Source organism: Seriola dumerili, unplaced genomic scaffold (assembly GCF_002260705.1).
Source record: "Seriola dumerili isolate Sdu_G_001 unplaced genomic scaffold, Sdu_1.0 BDQW01000866.1, whole genome shotgun sequence".
Classification (NCBI taxonomy): domain Eukaryota; kingdom Metazoa; phylum Chordata; class Actinopteri; order Carangiformes; family Carangidae; genus Seriola; species Seriola dumerili.
Genome location: NW_019175121.1, coordinates 143,353 through 157,206, shown reverse-complemented (window position 1 = coordinate 157,206; position 13,854 = coordinate 143,353). Strand labels below are relative to the sequence as shown.

The 13,854-nt window shown below is 47.8% G+C and overlaps 1 protein-coding gene across 1 annotated transcript in view; it reads right to left on the bottom strand.

The window, feature by feature from the left end:
* Positions 1-9,202, bottom strand: part of LOC111237461 (disabled homolog 2-interacting protein-like) — a 13,686-nt gene extending 4,484 nt beyond the window's left edge. Inside the window, exons 1-12 of the mRNA XM_022766564.1 lie at positions 8,990-9,202; positions 6,793-6,937; positions 6,513-6,685; positions 5,815-6,086; positions 3,750-3,958; positions 3,386-3,530; positions 3,058-3,202; positions 2,747-2,983; positions 2,417-2,606; positions 1,740-1,929; positions 810-1,277; positions 288-568 (exon numbers count right to left, since the gene is read on the bottom strand). Coding sequence (XP_022622285.1) covers positions 288-568; positions 810-1,277; positions 1,740-1,929; positions 2,417-2,606; positions 2,747-2,983; positions 3,058-3,202; positions 3,386-3,530; positions 3,750-3,958; positions 5,815-6,086; positions 6,513-6,685; positions 6,793-6,930 — 2,448 coding nt within the window. The 5' untranslated portion in view covers positions 6,931-6,937; positions 8,990-9,202. The remainder of the gene's footprint in view (positions 1-287; positions 569-809; positions 1,278-1,739; positions 1,930-2,416; positions 2,607-2,746; positions 2,984-3,057; positions 3,203-3,385; positions 3,531-3,749; positions 3,959-5,814; positions 6,087-6,512; positions 6,686-6,792; positions 6,938-8,989) is intronic.
* Positions 9,203-13,854: the final 4,652 nt, after the last annotated feature.

The window sequence follows — 13,854 nt, the reverse complement described above, 5'->3', positions numbered from 1 at the left end:
CACACACACACACACACACACACACACACACACACACACACACACACACACACACACACACCAATTTCGTCACCATAGCAACATGAACATGCAGTGAAAATTGGACTACCCTCCTGTATTAGATGTGTCATGTGACTGATGACATCACAAACACAGATGATCAGATCTCATCCTGTGATTGGTCTGTTTAATTTCAGACCACACCTGCTGCTACAGGTTCTAGGTGATTTACAGTTCTTGCCCTCAGAGTGCAGACTGACAGGTTACCACAGTAACAGCCTGGTTACCTTGGCAGCAGGCCGTTGTTTCTCGGGGCTGTCTCCTTTAGATGACGATGACGTCTGTCTGAGCCGCGACTGGCCACTGCTCGGCCAATCGGGGCTCGATGACATCATGCTGCCAGAGGCAGGGCGGGGAGGGTAGGCCGTGCCCCCGCTGCTGCCGCCGCCAAGCATGCTGGGAGGTGTCCGGCCTCGAGGAGGTCCCGGGGGAGCAGAGTTGGGGGGAGGGGGCTGATCAATGCGTCTCTGAGGACCTGAGGAGGTCTGACGAGAGGGGACAGAGCTACCTGAAAGAGAGAGGGAAAAACCAAACAATTAAAGTTATATAATATTAAACTTATATATTAAAGTAATATAATATTAAAGTTCTGTATTAAAGTTACAGAATATTAAAGTTATATATTTAAGTTAAAGAATATCAAATCTATATATTAAAGATATAGAATATTATTATATAAATGTATATCATAAATGATATTAAAGTTATATAATACTATATACATATATAATAAGATGATATTCTTGTACCTGTCAGAGTCTCAGTCAGAGACAGAGCTCGTCTCGAGTATTCTTCTCCACTGCTGCTGCTTGACATGGCCGACGTCCTCTCCCCTCCTCCCAGCCCCACAGACATCTGGGTAAGAAACGCCGGTTTGGTTGCCATGGCAATCCTGTCATCTGCGTTTCCCTGCGATCCCACTGAGCCGTCTGAGGGCGTGGTGTCCGTCTGCTGCTGTGGTTGCCGAGGAGACGTGGTGGTCATGTGATACACCGGGTTCTGGAAGGAGAGGGGGAGGAGCCCCGTTCTGCGCTGCCATTGGCTGTCGTCTAGGCCGTCGCTAGGGGAGCAGTCCTGCAGATCGACCAGAGACAGACTGCGGTTCTCATTGGTCAACTCTGGCCCCTCCCTCCTGCCCCCATTGATAATTTCAAACCCTGCCTCGTTCTCATTGGGCTCTGAGTAGGAAGAGCTGGGAGCTGGAGAGCCCTGCAGGCCTACAGGAAGTGACATCAGAGGTCAAAGGTCACAGAGTGAGGTCAGGAGATAAAGAAGTTGATTGGATAAAGAACATAGGTCAAAGATCACCTGATGCAGGCTGCAGGCTGGATCCTTTGGTGACAAAAAACAAGTCTTTGTTTTCTGGAGTCGGAGACGGAAGTCTGGTGAAGTCCACCAAACTAAACACACACACACACACACACACACACACACACACACACACACACACACAGACACACATTATTGATCACTTAATTAGCAGGAAGTTAGTGTTTGTTTTTTAATCAGAGAATGTTGCCCTTTGTCACCATAGCAACCATAAAGTAACACCCCAGTTAGCACCCCCCCATCCCCACCTTTTGATTGATGTGTGAATACTGGATGCTAATGCTAATAGAAACACAATGCTAACCCTCCGTCTAGTCCAACGCTGCCCTGCAGGCCGATGGAGGGATTACAGGTGGCCAGGGGGGGGGAGAGGGGTGGAGACAGAGGGGGAGGGGAAAGTGGGGGCGGAGACACCACTCGCTGAGGCTCTGGAGTGGAAACAGACATGCCCCCAGGATTAGCCACACCCCCGGGGTTAGCCAAAGCTGCAGACACTTCTCTGAGGATCCGAGGAAGAGGACCTAGCTTCAACAGAGACGACTGGAGACAAGTAGAGAGAGAGAGACAGGTAGCAAGACAGACAGGAAGAGAGAGACAGACAGGCAGAGAGAGAGAGACAGGTAGAGAGAGACAGACAAGTAATAATTAATCCATGTCCACAGTTGATCACTTCTACTTGAATGATTTCGATAAACAGTGTATTGGGAGGATTTGGGGAATGATTATTAATGATTATCAATGATTATTGCTTATTCACTAACATGTTCACATGAACATGAAGATCATGAACTGTTCCAGTCTTCAGCAGTGACTGTGTGAACTACATGTTCACCTGTGCAGGTGAGTCTGTAAAGGTCCAGTCTAATTGCTGCAGTGAGGCTGAACCAGACATTAGACTGTGTCAGACTCTGAGATCCACAACAGCATCAGATCCAGTTTAAGGTCTCGTTGTCATTAGACTGGTTTCTAAACCTCGGAGTCAGGGCCGGCCAGAGGAGGTCCTAGCTCACCTGCTCAGGTGTGTTACCTGGTCGAGCTCGGTCAGCAAGGTGTGCAGACTGGACAGCTCTCTGCCCAGGTCGATGTATCCGTCGAAGCCGGCGGTGTGGTTCAATCCGTCCGGGTTTGAGATCTCCTGCAGGAACCGCTGCATGCTGCTCCACTGCCGCTCCACAAAGTCGTTCATGAACAGCATGTACTCCTCTTTAGTGCCGAACCTGCAGCAACAGGTGAGGTACAGGTGAACGAACAGATGAATGGACAGGTACAGGTATTTCATAATAATCACAGTAAAGCCCCTCCTGCTCCTTCACAGTAAAAGCCCTCCTGCTCCTTCACAGTAAAAGCCCAAACGTACTTGCTGAAGTTGGCGAGGTTCTGGATGACTTTGGCGATAAGGGTTAATGTCCTCGCTGTGCGCTCGTCAGGATATTCCTGCATCAGGTCGAACAGCGATGGTGACATCACAGCTGGACACAGGAAGCGCAGGAACAACGAGGCGCTGATGAGACGCTCGCTGATGTCTGGTCGTCCTCGGTTACTGCACTCCTGTCGCCATGATGCGAACACCTCCTTCAGCTCCCGGGGGAAGACCCTGTTTGATGACATCATGTTCTGGGTTAAATGACAAACCAGATGTGTGTGTTCACACTGTGAATGTGTGTTTACCTGTACGAGTCAAGGATCTTGCAGAAGGCGAGTTCACAGCACATCCTCAGGTTGGCCTGATGCTCCGCAAGGTCAGAGGTTGAACAGCGAGAAGGATCGACCTCACAGTTCTCATCAGACTCGTACAGAGCTTTAATGAACTCACCTGAAGACAGAGGAACACCTGAGTTCATCACCTGCTAATCTCAGTCCCACAGGTACAGGTATTTATACACACACACGCACACACACACACACACACACACACACACACACACATCACACCCACACACACACACCACACACACACACACACACCACACACACACACACACACACACACACACACCCAGGGCATCCTGCAGATACTTCTGTCCAATCAGCTTCAGGTATTCCTCAATGCTTTTTGTAGCCAACGTGTTCTCTCTGAAGATCAGCTGGTCGTTGTCACGGCAACGATCCACCTCAGACATCATCAGGTCTGTCAGGAAGTCCTGCAGACAGGGTTCAAAGGTCAGCCTGATGAGGCCTAGGTCACACCCCTTAGACACTGTGTCACTGTCTGAGCTACAGGCTTGAAAATGTAGATGTGCTGCAAGATGGAATACTTTCATTTTGAAGGTGGGTGGGCTCAGGTATAGTGGGCGTGGTTATGACAACTAGGTGTTGGGTTCAGGTGTTGTGGGCGGACTTTGGTGTGGGGGCAGGGATACCTTTGCCTTCCCGGTGCTGTGCAGGATGTGGACCAGCGCAGCAGCCAGCTCCTCCTTGGCTCTCAGGCTGATGGTGGCCTCCAGCGTGTTGCAGAGCAGCAGGTAGTTGGAGCTGATGTACTCGGCAAACTCTTTGTACTGCTCCATGGGCAGGATGACGATGCTCTGGTACCGAGCCTTGATCCGCACGGTCGGCACAGACGACTTCCCTGAAACACAACGGGTCAGTATCACTGTCAGCAGCAGGTGGTCTCAGGTGTGTAAAGGTATGATGATGTGATGAGGGTTCAGACTCCAGGTCTCCTTCTGGTCCAGGTCTTAGTGTCTACAGAGTCAGTCCTCTGACCCATTTTACGTCTCTTCCCCTGTGGTTCAGGAACAAACTGTCACCTGTCTGATGAATGAATGACTCCATCTGTCGTATTCTGCCCACATGAACCACATCCTGGACTTCTCCTGTCCAGTATGGGATCATGGCGATGCAGCATTTCACTTCTGACTCAACTTATACAATGATATAAGAAAGACTGATTGATTGATTGATTTTGATTGCATCATATGATCATCCTCAGCTGATAGATTTTGCCCAGCTGTCACTAAACATTTCCATTTTAACAAGGTCTTTAAAGGACGTCTCGTCCTTACGAGTCCTCTCAGGTGAGACCAGGGACAGGTGTTCACATAGACATCCAACTGCTCAGCTCAGTTTACCCCCAGCAGAACATGTGTGTTTTTAGGAAGAATTCAACAGTTACAAGACGTTTTACAATAAAAATAAAAACTCTTTCCCTTTTCTTTGTTCACTCCATAACAGGGATGCTCATTTTTAATTTTTTTCTGACAGATAGCCGATGCTTATTAACTGACCATCAACCATTAGACCTTAATTACTCTGGGGGTAAAGTGTCTAATGTTTTTGTCTTAAAATGAGTCTGTTTAAAATGTGTCTTTATTTTTCTGAGTAACATCTGACTGATCTGCAGCGACACACAGACCAGTCTGACATGTCTCTGTGGAACCGGCTGATGGTGTGGACTGACTCCTGGTGTGGACTAACTCCTGGTGTGGACTAACTCCTGCTGTGGACTACCTCCTGTTGTGGAGTAACTCCTGGTGTGGACTGATTTCTGGTGGGGACTAACTCCTGGCGGGGACTAACTCCTGGTGTGGACTAACTCCTGCTGTGGACTACCTCCTGTTGTGGAGTAACTCCTGGTGTGGACTGATTTCTGGTGGGGACTAACTCCTGGCGGGGACTAACTCCTGGTGTGGACTAACTCCTGCTGTGGACTACCTCCTGTTGTGGAGTAACTCCTGGTGTGGACTGATTTCTGGTGGGGACTAACTCCTGGCGGGGACTAACTCCTGGTGTGGACTAACTCCTGCTGTGGACTACCTCCTGTTGTGGAGTAACTCCTGGTGTGGACTGATTTCTGGTGGGGACTAACTCCTGGCGGGGACTAACTCCTGGTGTGGACTAACTCCTGCTGTGGACTACCTCCTGTTGTGGAGTAACTCCTGGTGTGGACTGATTTCTGGTGGGGACTAACTCCTGGCGGGGACTAACTCCTGGTGTGGACTAACTCCTGCTGTGGACTACCTCCTGTTGTGGAGTAACTCCTGGTGTGGACTGATTTCTGGTGGGGACTAACTCCTGGCGGGGACTAACTCCTGGTGTGGACTAACTCCTGCTGTGGACTACCTCCTGTTGTGGAGTAACTCCTGGTGTGGACTGATTTCTGGTGGGGACTAACTCCTGGCGGGGACTAACTCCTGGTGTGGACTAACTCCTGCTGTGGACTACCTCCTGTTGTGGAGTAACTCCTGGTGTGGACTGATTTCTGGTGGGGACTAACTCCTGGCGGGGACTAACTCCTGGTGTGGACTAACTCCTGCTGTGGACTACCTCCTGTTGTGGAGTAACTCCTGGTGTGGACTGATTTCTGGTGGGGACTAACTCCTGGTGTGGACTGACTTCTGGTGGGGACTAACTCCTGGTGGGGACTGGCTGCATTGGTCAACCACCGTCTCTTAAGTCAAGAATCAACTGAAACAGTGTACGTACCCCGACTTGTACTTGGCGTGCTCACTGAGTACCACTTCTCCACCAGCTGTCTACTGGTCACCATAGCAACAGGGATGTTGACCAACCCGACATAGCTGCTCTTGTCCTTCTTCCTCTTCCTGTCTGTGTCTTTGTAGAGGTGGAGGGTGACGGCACTGATGGAGGGCAGACTGCTGAAGTCGAAACGTTCCCCCCAGAATATGTTGTCAGTCTTCAGTTTACAAGACGTCCGAGCGTAAAGACTGTCGTCCAGACACAGCTCGCAGAAGTACCTGTAGTACAAGTACATACTGTTAATACTGTTGCTACTGTCATTACACACTGTCACTACTGTTACTACTGTTACAGCTGTTACCACACACTGTCACTACTGTTACTATACACTGTTACTACTGTTGCTACACATTGTTACTACTGCTACTACTGTTACTACATACTGTTGCTACTGCTACTACACAATGTTACTGCTGTTACTACATAATGTCACCTCTGTTACTTCACACTGTTACTGCTGTTACTATTGTTGCTACTGTTACTACAAACTATTATTACACACATACTGCTGTCACAGATCTCACGTGTAGCACCCTCTAGTTGTACATGTTAGAATAATAGTGAGACACATTTGGGACGTGGTGCCCCCTACCTCGTCTTTTTTTTTGACCTTTGTAAGATTGAGCCGGTGGCCCTGCCCCTACCTCTTCTTGGCAGGCAGGTCTTTGGCCTCGATGACCCACACTGTCAGGACATTCTCCAGCCGCCTGCTGTTGTCTTTGTTGGGGTGAACTGCTCGTCGGAGGTTCTCCATCCATTTATCTCTCTCTGCTGCCGAGCGACACGAAAAACACTTGGTGCCTGTCGAGGTGGTTACCTAGGAGACACACAAGGGAGGTCATCACCACAGAAACACAAGGGTGAGTATGTATTGTGTTTTCAATGTGTATTAAGAGTGTGTGCTGTGTGTGGTTTGTGTGTGACCTCGAAGCAGTAGTCCTGTCCCAGCAGGGAGGAGTGAACTGGTTTGATGATCACTGACTGGTCCATCCTGAGCTCCAGAGATGACACACAGCCGGTGCTTAGCAACGACTCCTGGCTACCACAACGCAGCCGCCGCATCACACACCTGGAACACACACACACACACACACACACACACACACACACACACACACACACACACACACAGACAGACAGACAGACAGACACACACACACATACACACACATAGTGTTAGCATGGTGTGACACAGCATCATCCTAAACTCTAACCAGGTCTAAGTACAGAGAGGACAGTGCGGTGAGACCAGGTTCCAGGTACCCAGGTCTGGACCCCTAAATGTTCCGGTTTTTCAATTACTGGCTGGCTCTGGATCCATCTGGACACTGACATTATCCTTCAGAAGCATGAAGCTGTAGGGTCCACTACCAAACAAACCACAGCAGGTCTCAGCACTGTTAGTTCACAGGGTCTCCACAGGCAGTAAGAGTGGTATCCACTGGTAGCAGGAGTGGTATCCACAGACAACAGGAGTAGTAGCCACAGGCAGCAGGAATGGTATCCACTGGCAGCAGGAGTGGTATCCACAGTCTACAGGAAGCAGGAGTAGTATCCACAGGCAGCAGGAGTGGTATCTACTGGCAGCAGGAGTGGTATCCACAGGCAGCAGGAGTGGTATCCACTGGCAGCAGGAGTGGTATCCACTGGCAGCAGGAGTGGTATCCACTGGCAGCAGGAGTGGTATCCACTGGCAGCAGGAGTGGTATCCACAGTCCACAGGCAGCAGGAGTAGTAGTCTGAAGCTCAGGTCTAATAAAAGTCAATCGTCCAAGCTGTCCAGCACCATGATCAAAGATAATTTGTCTGGCTGTCTGATATTCAAGTTTTCAGCCTCAGTTTCATCTGGTTCCTGTCTTCATCTGTCAGCCTGCCCAGGCCTCCTCTGGACCCCAGTACCCAGCCCTGCCTCCAGTCCTTTACCACCGCCCACCAGAGCGGTGCTGCCTTCGTCCATGCGTCTGCCTGTCTGACCCTCCTCCTGTGTAGCTCCATTGGGCTGACCACTTGAGGTCTCCTGATCTGTCTCACCTGAGATCCCCAGGTCCAGGCTCTTCAGGTCCCTGCCCATTTGCTCCGTTTGCTTGTTTGGACTGGTCTCCCTGGTTCTGGCCCTGGTCTCCTCACCATCAGCTGTTGTTCTGTCCTCCATGTTTTTGGTGTGTCAAATGGTGAATTAATTATTCTCTGTCAAGACTGTGGGCCAATGAGAAAGCAGGAGAAAGAAGACGTACAGACTCAACCAGTAGAGGGCTGAGGATCCGCCCCCTTCAGGAGGTGCTACTAAACACAAACAACATAACACATCAACACCAACAACACATTAACATCAACACATTAACAACTTCAACAGAAACAACATCAACACATCAACACATAAACACAACATATCAACACCAACAACACAACAACCCCTCCATGTGAACATGGACAATGACTGTTCAAACTTTAGAATAGAGAACATGTTCTTCTAAATAACAGCCTGTCTCCTCTGTAATAACGAACAGCTGATTGTTCCTGTTTGTAGAACACAGTAGAACAGTAGAACTCAGTAGAGCACAGTAGAATACAGAACAGTAGATTTTTTTGGATAGAACGATGATCAGCTGACCCCACACACACACACACACACACAGGATGATCTCTCAGAAACTCATGTTGTCCCTCTGTTAGCTCGTTATCTGTCATTGTCTTAACGAGCTGCTTAATGTTAGCTGCTTACAATGCCAAATCTTCAGGGATGTCTGTTTGTGTGTGTGTGCTGTTGCTTAACCTTGTTTAGCTAAACATGGTGGCTAACAGTGTGTGACTAGCCTAGCCACATGCTAATATACCAGGATAGCTGTGTGCAGGCTGAAGCCAGGCTAACACACACACACACACACACACACACACACACACACACACACACACACACACACACACACACACAAACACACAAACACACAAACAGAAATGCAGCACACATGATCATGCAAATCAGGTGAAAGACGCCGCCATGAATGCCCCCCCCCCCACACTACCCTTAAAATACACAGACACACACAGACACACAGACACACACACACACTGCAGCCCATTTATCTATGCAGAGGACAAAGAGGGAGGTGCAGATACTCACTGGGCATTCTGAGGATGAGGAGGAGGAGGAGGAGGAGGAGGAGGGGAGGATGGGGGGTTATGGATCCATGTTCTCCTTCAGCAGCAAACAGGAGGAAGATGTAGAACCTGCTGATCCCGACACTGCTCAGTCGAACGGCTGAAGACCTGTCTGTCTCTCTGTCTGTCTGTTAGCTTCGTGCTACTGATGCTACACGGCTTCAGCAGCTACAGCTCTCCCCCCCCTCCCTCTCTCTCTCTGTCTCTATGTGACTCGACCTCCCTCTCTGTCAGCAGTTGCCCCTCCCCTGCAGTGAGGGTGCCCTACTTCCTCTCCTTGTCTCCTCTCTCCTCTTCGTCTCCTCTCTCCGTCTCCTCTCCTCTTCTGTCAGTGTTACTCTCTCTTTTCTCTTTAATCCCCCCCCCACACACACACACTGACCCCCCCTCTCCAGTAGACAGACAGATTATGTGATGTTCCTTTAATGCTGTAGATTCTACAGCAGTACGACATGGTTCTATGGACAGTCCATCACTGCACACCTGTCCACACCTGTTCACACCTGTCCAGATGCTAACTGACTGAAGAGAAAGTCTTGGGTTGACCATCAGACTGAGACGATCCCTGCAGAAATCTGGGTAACTTATTTATTATCAGTGATGCATCAGTCACCTGGTGTCAGTAGGACTGAGGGCGTCGCTCCTCACGCTGCTCTGACGACACAGTTTGGGTTGAGATCGAGTTCGACGCAGAGACTGCTTCAACCTCCGGGAGAGAAAACCCTGAAACACAGGCAGGTGGGGTGGGGTGGGGGGTCATCAGCTGATCCAGGTCTCAGGTAAACAGGAAGTACCAGCTGATGGTTTTCATAGTTTCTGTCTCTCTTCTGACATGTTATTAAAGTTTGATGATGAAATTCAAAACTGAATCATCACAGTGATTCACACTCAGGTTCATCTCTCCGGTGTTTCTACACCTTGACTGGAGTCCACCTGACGGTCTCTGAGCTCCAGAGAAACTTCCAGAAGAACAACCATCACTGCAGCTCCACTGATGTGGACTTCATGTCAGAGGGTCCAGACGGAGCCTCTCCTCAGGGACAGGTAGAGGACTCTGAGACTGAGAGAAACCAGGTTCAGATCTGATGAGACCAGGACTGAACTGTCTGGTCTCAGGTCTCAGAGTCATGTCTGGAAGAAACCAGACATGGTGGTCTCTGGAGCTCAGAGGGACCATCAGGGTCTGAATACTTTCTGAATCAAGGTGAACCCTGATGGATCTGATGAAGGTCTCGAGACCAGATCATCACCTGAGACATTTGAACCACTCCTGGTCTGAATCTGAACGCAGCTGAAGAGTCTGAACCAGATCTGAGCTGTTCACAATCATAACCTCTTTATTTCTGAGTGTACTGTTAGTGCACTTTATTAGGAACACCTGTACACCTGATCTAATCAGCCAATCACATGTCAGCAGCAGATCCAGGTGAGAAGCTTCAGTCAATAAAGGAAAACTGTGACTCAGTGATTGTTGGTGTCTAGAACAGCAGAAGACTATGTCAGGTTCCACTTCCTCTCACCAAGACCAGAAACCTGAGTCCAGACCACAGACTTTAAATAAAGATGGACATCGCCTGCTGGTAAAAACACTGATGGAGCTGGTAAAGACACTGAAGGAGCTGATAAAGACACTGAAGGAGCTGGTAAAGACACTGATGGAGCTGGTAAAAACACTGATGGAGCTGGTAAAGACACTGAAGGAGCTGATGAAGACACTGATGGAGCTGGTAAAGACACTGATGGAGCCAGACTCTAGGGACCATTATAGGAACTGGTCTGATGGATCTGAGTTTGTGCTGAGGCAGCAGATGGTCAGTCTGAATCCATGGACACTACCTGTCTAGGCCGGTGATGGTGGTGTGATGGTGTGGAGGAGTCAGTCAGTCATGGTCTGAATGTCACAGTATGAGTATTGTTGTTGACCATGTCCAACCTTTATGGAACAGTTCACCATCTTCTAATGGATCATGCTCCATTTCACACAGGAGATTGGCAGAGATGATGATGATGATATCAACATGGAGTCTCAGAGGAGAGTTTCAACATTTGGTGGATCCATGAAGGACTGAGGAACACCCAAGTGTTAGTGAGGTGTTCCTAATAAAGTGATCACTGAGTGTATTCTCCCTCTCACTGTGAGAATTCATTAGCAGCAGCTTGACAAACACATCCGGCGAATTACATCATTTCCTGTGAGGATCGGGTGTCAATGAAGAAGAAAGTGATCTCATGAGTTTAATTAACAGCCTCATATAAAAAATCATCTATGTGTTTCACCTGTAGGGGCAGCCAATCAGCTTACAGGTCCTGCTACCATGGAAACAACGGGTTGAGTCCAGCTATGAGGAGGTATATGTGTGTGTGTGTGTATGTGTGTGTGTGTTCACCGTCACTCTGGCAGTGGGCGTGTCCATGGCAGAGCGACTTGGCATGCTCTGTCGGCGCACCCCCTTCTCCAGAACATCTGGAACACAGAAAGGGCATCATGGGAGTGCTTGTAGTTTGTAGTTTTCACCAGCAGTTACCCATCTTGGTTCCTTGCTGTTGCCATGGTAACTGACAGTGATAGCTGTTACCATGGTGACCAGCAGCAGTCAGTGCATGTTCGTTAGTTTTACTACAAATAAAGTTATTAATAACGTGACACACACACACAGGATCATCTCTGTCTGATTGTTTAGTTGATTCTGTTGTTTTGTTTGTTTGTTTTATTTGATCTAACATTACTGCAGTTCTGTTTTACATGTTCTTATGTTACTGCAGTTCTATGTTTAATGTTCTAATGTTACTGCAGTTCTATTTTACAGGTTTTCTTCATTATATTTTTGTTTACTGTTGTTGACCTTCTCTTCTGTCAACACTGAGAACAGCTCAGTGCTTACAGTGTTGTGGTTGTGTGGTTCTTCCAGTGAACAGCAGGTTCTGGTCGATTAGTACAGGCTCATCACAGTGTTTATCATCAGTTAACATGACATTAACAGACAGAACCATTTAGTTCTGGACAGAATCAAATCATAAATAACTAAAAACTAAAGCTCAGCTGAGATGCAGCCAGTTATTACACAACAAACACACACACAAACACACACAGTTCTGTATTATTTACTACAAATAACTATATGTATTGCTGACTACACTATGACCTTTGACCTCCAGCTGGGACAGCAGGTGATGGTTAGGCAAGGTTGGTCAAAGTTAACTTGTAACCAGGAGTGGCCAGTCACGTTGCCATGGTAACTGACCTCAGATATCAGATTATAAGATTATTATAGAGACATGTCACCAAGATTAACCAAACTAAATCCTGCTGCACACAAACACATAACTACACAACAAACAACTACACAACACAACTACGCAACATGACATAAACACACAACTACACAAACACACAACACATAAACACACTGAAGCTCAAACATAAAATAACTGATGTTTTCTCACCGTTTAGGTCATCAAACTCAGAATCAAGCTCCACGTCCATCGTCTGTCTGTATTTGTCTGTATTTGTCTGTCTATCTGTCTGTCTGTCTTCTTCTTCTGCAGATGTTTAAACCCGTCTTGACTTCCTTACCTTTGGGGGTGGGGCAAGGAGGTGCTGAGGTCACATGGAGAGTGTATCTTAGCAACCAGACAGTACAAGTCTCCGCCCTCTCTGCCAGAAGAAGAGGATGAATCTAAAGAAGAAGAGGAAGAACAGGTTGGGGTGTTAATTCATCAAAGGTTCCCTCAGTGTAAGGGGAGAAGTTTGTTAGTGATGGACTGATTTTACCTGTTAACACACTCAACACACGTTTTCACATTAAAAGTCTTTCCCTTTGTTAACAGGCAGGCTTTTAATGTGAAAACAGGATGAAAACATGACTTTTGAAACAGAAAGTGCTTCTCACAGTTAGAGCTCCAGCAGCAAACAACATGTCAAATAAAATGGAGGCAGATCAAAAACATTAGAAGAAGAAGCTGTTCTATCTGAAGGTGACTTTAACATTATTTTACAAACTATTGAGTTTGTGTTTTTACCTCCAGGTTATCAAGCATCAGTAACTGTGAATCTGACAGGATGCAGAACATTTTACTCCAGATGTCAGGCTCCGCCTTCCGACCACACGACAGCCAATGGATGGAGGCGCTCTTCAACTCTGTGACATCATCACAACACCGTCACATTATACTCTATAGCAGTGCTAACACTAGCTGCAGTGCTAACACTAGTTGCAATGGTAACACTAGCTGCAGTGCTAACACTAGTTGCAGTGGTAACACTAGCAGCAGTGCTAACACTAGCTGCAGTGTTAACACTAGTTGCAATGGTAACACTAGCTGCAGTGCTAACACTAGTTGCAGTGGTAACACTAACAGCAGTGCTAACACTAGCTGCAGTGCTAACACTAGTTGCAATGGTAACACTAGCTGCAGTACTAACACTAGTTGCAGTGGTAACACTAGCTGTAGTGCTAACACTAGTTGCAACGGTAACACTAGCTGCAGTGCTAACACTAGTTGCAATGGTAACACTAGCAACAGTGTTCACACTAGTTGCGATGGTAACACTAGCTGCAGTGCTAACACAAGTTGCAGTGGTAACACTAGCAGCAGTGCTAACACTAGCAGCAGTTCTAACACTAGTTGCAATGGTAACACTAGCAGCAGTGCTGACACTAGCATCAGTGCTAACACTAACAGCAGTACTAACACTAGCAGCAGTACTAACACTAGTTGCAATGCTAACACTAGTTGCAATGCTAACACTAGCAGCAGTGCTAACACTAGCAGCAGTGCTAACACTAGTTGCAATGGTAACACTACTACTAACAGCAACACACAGTA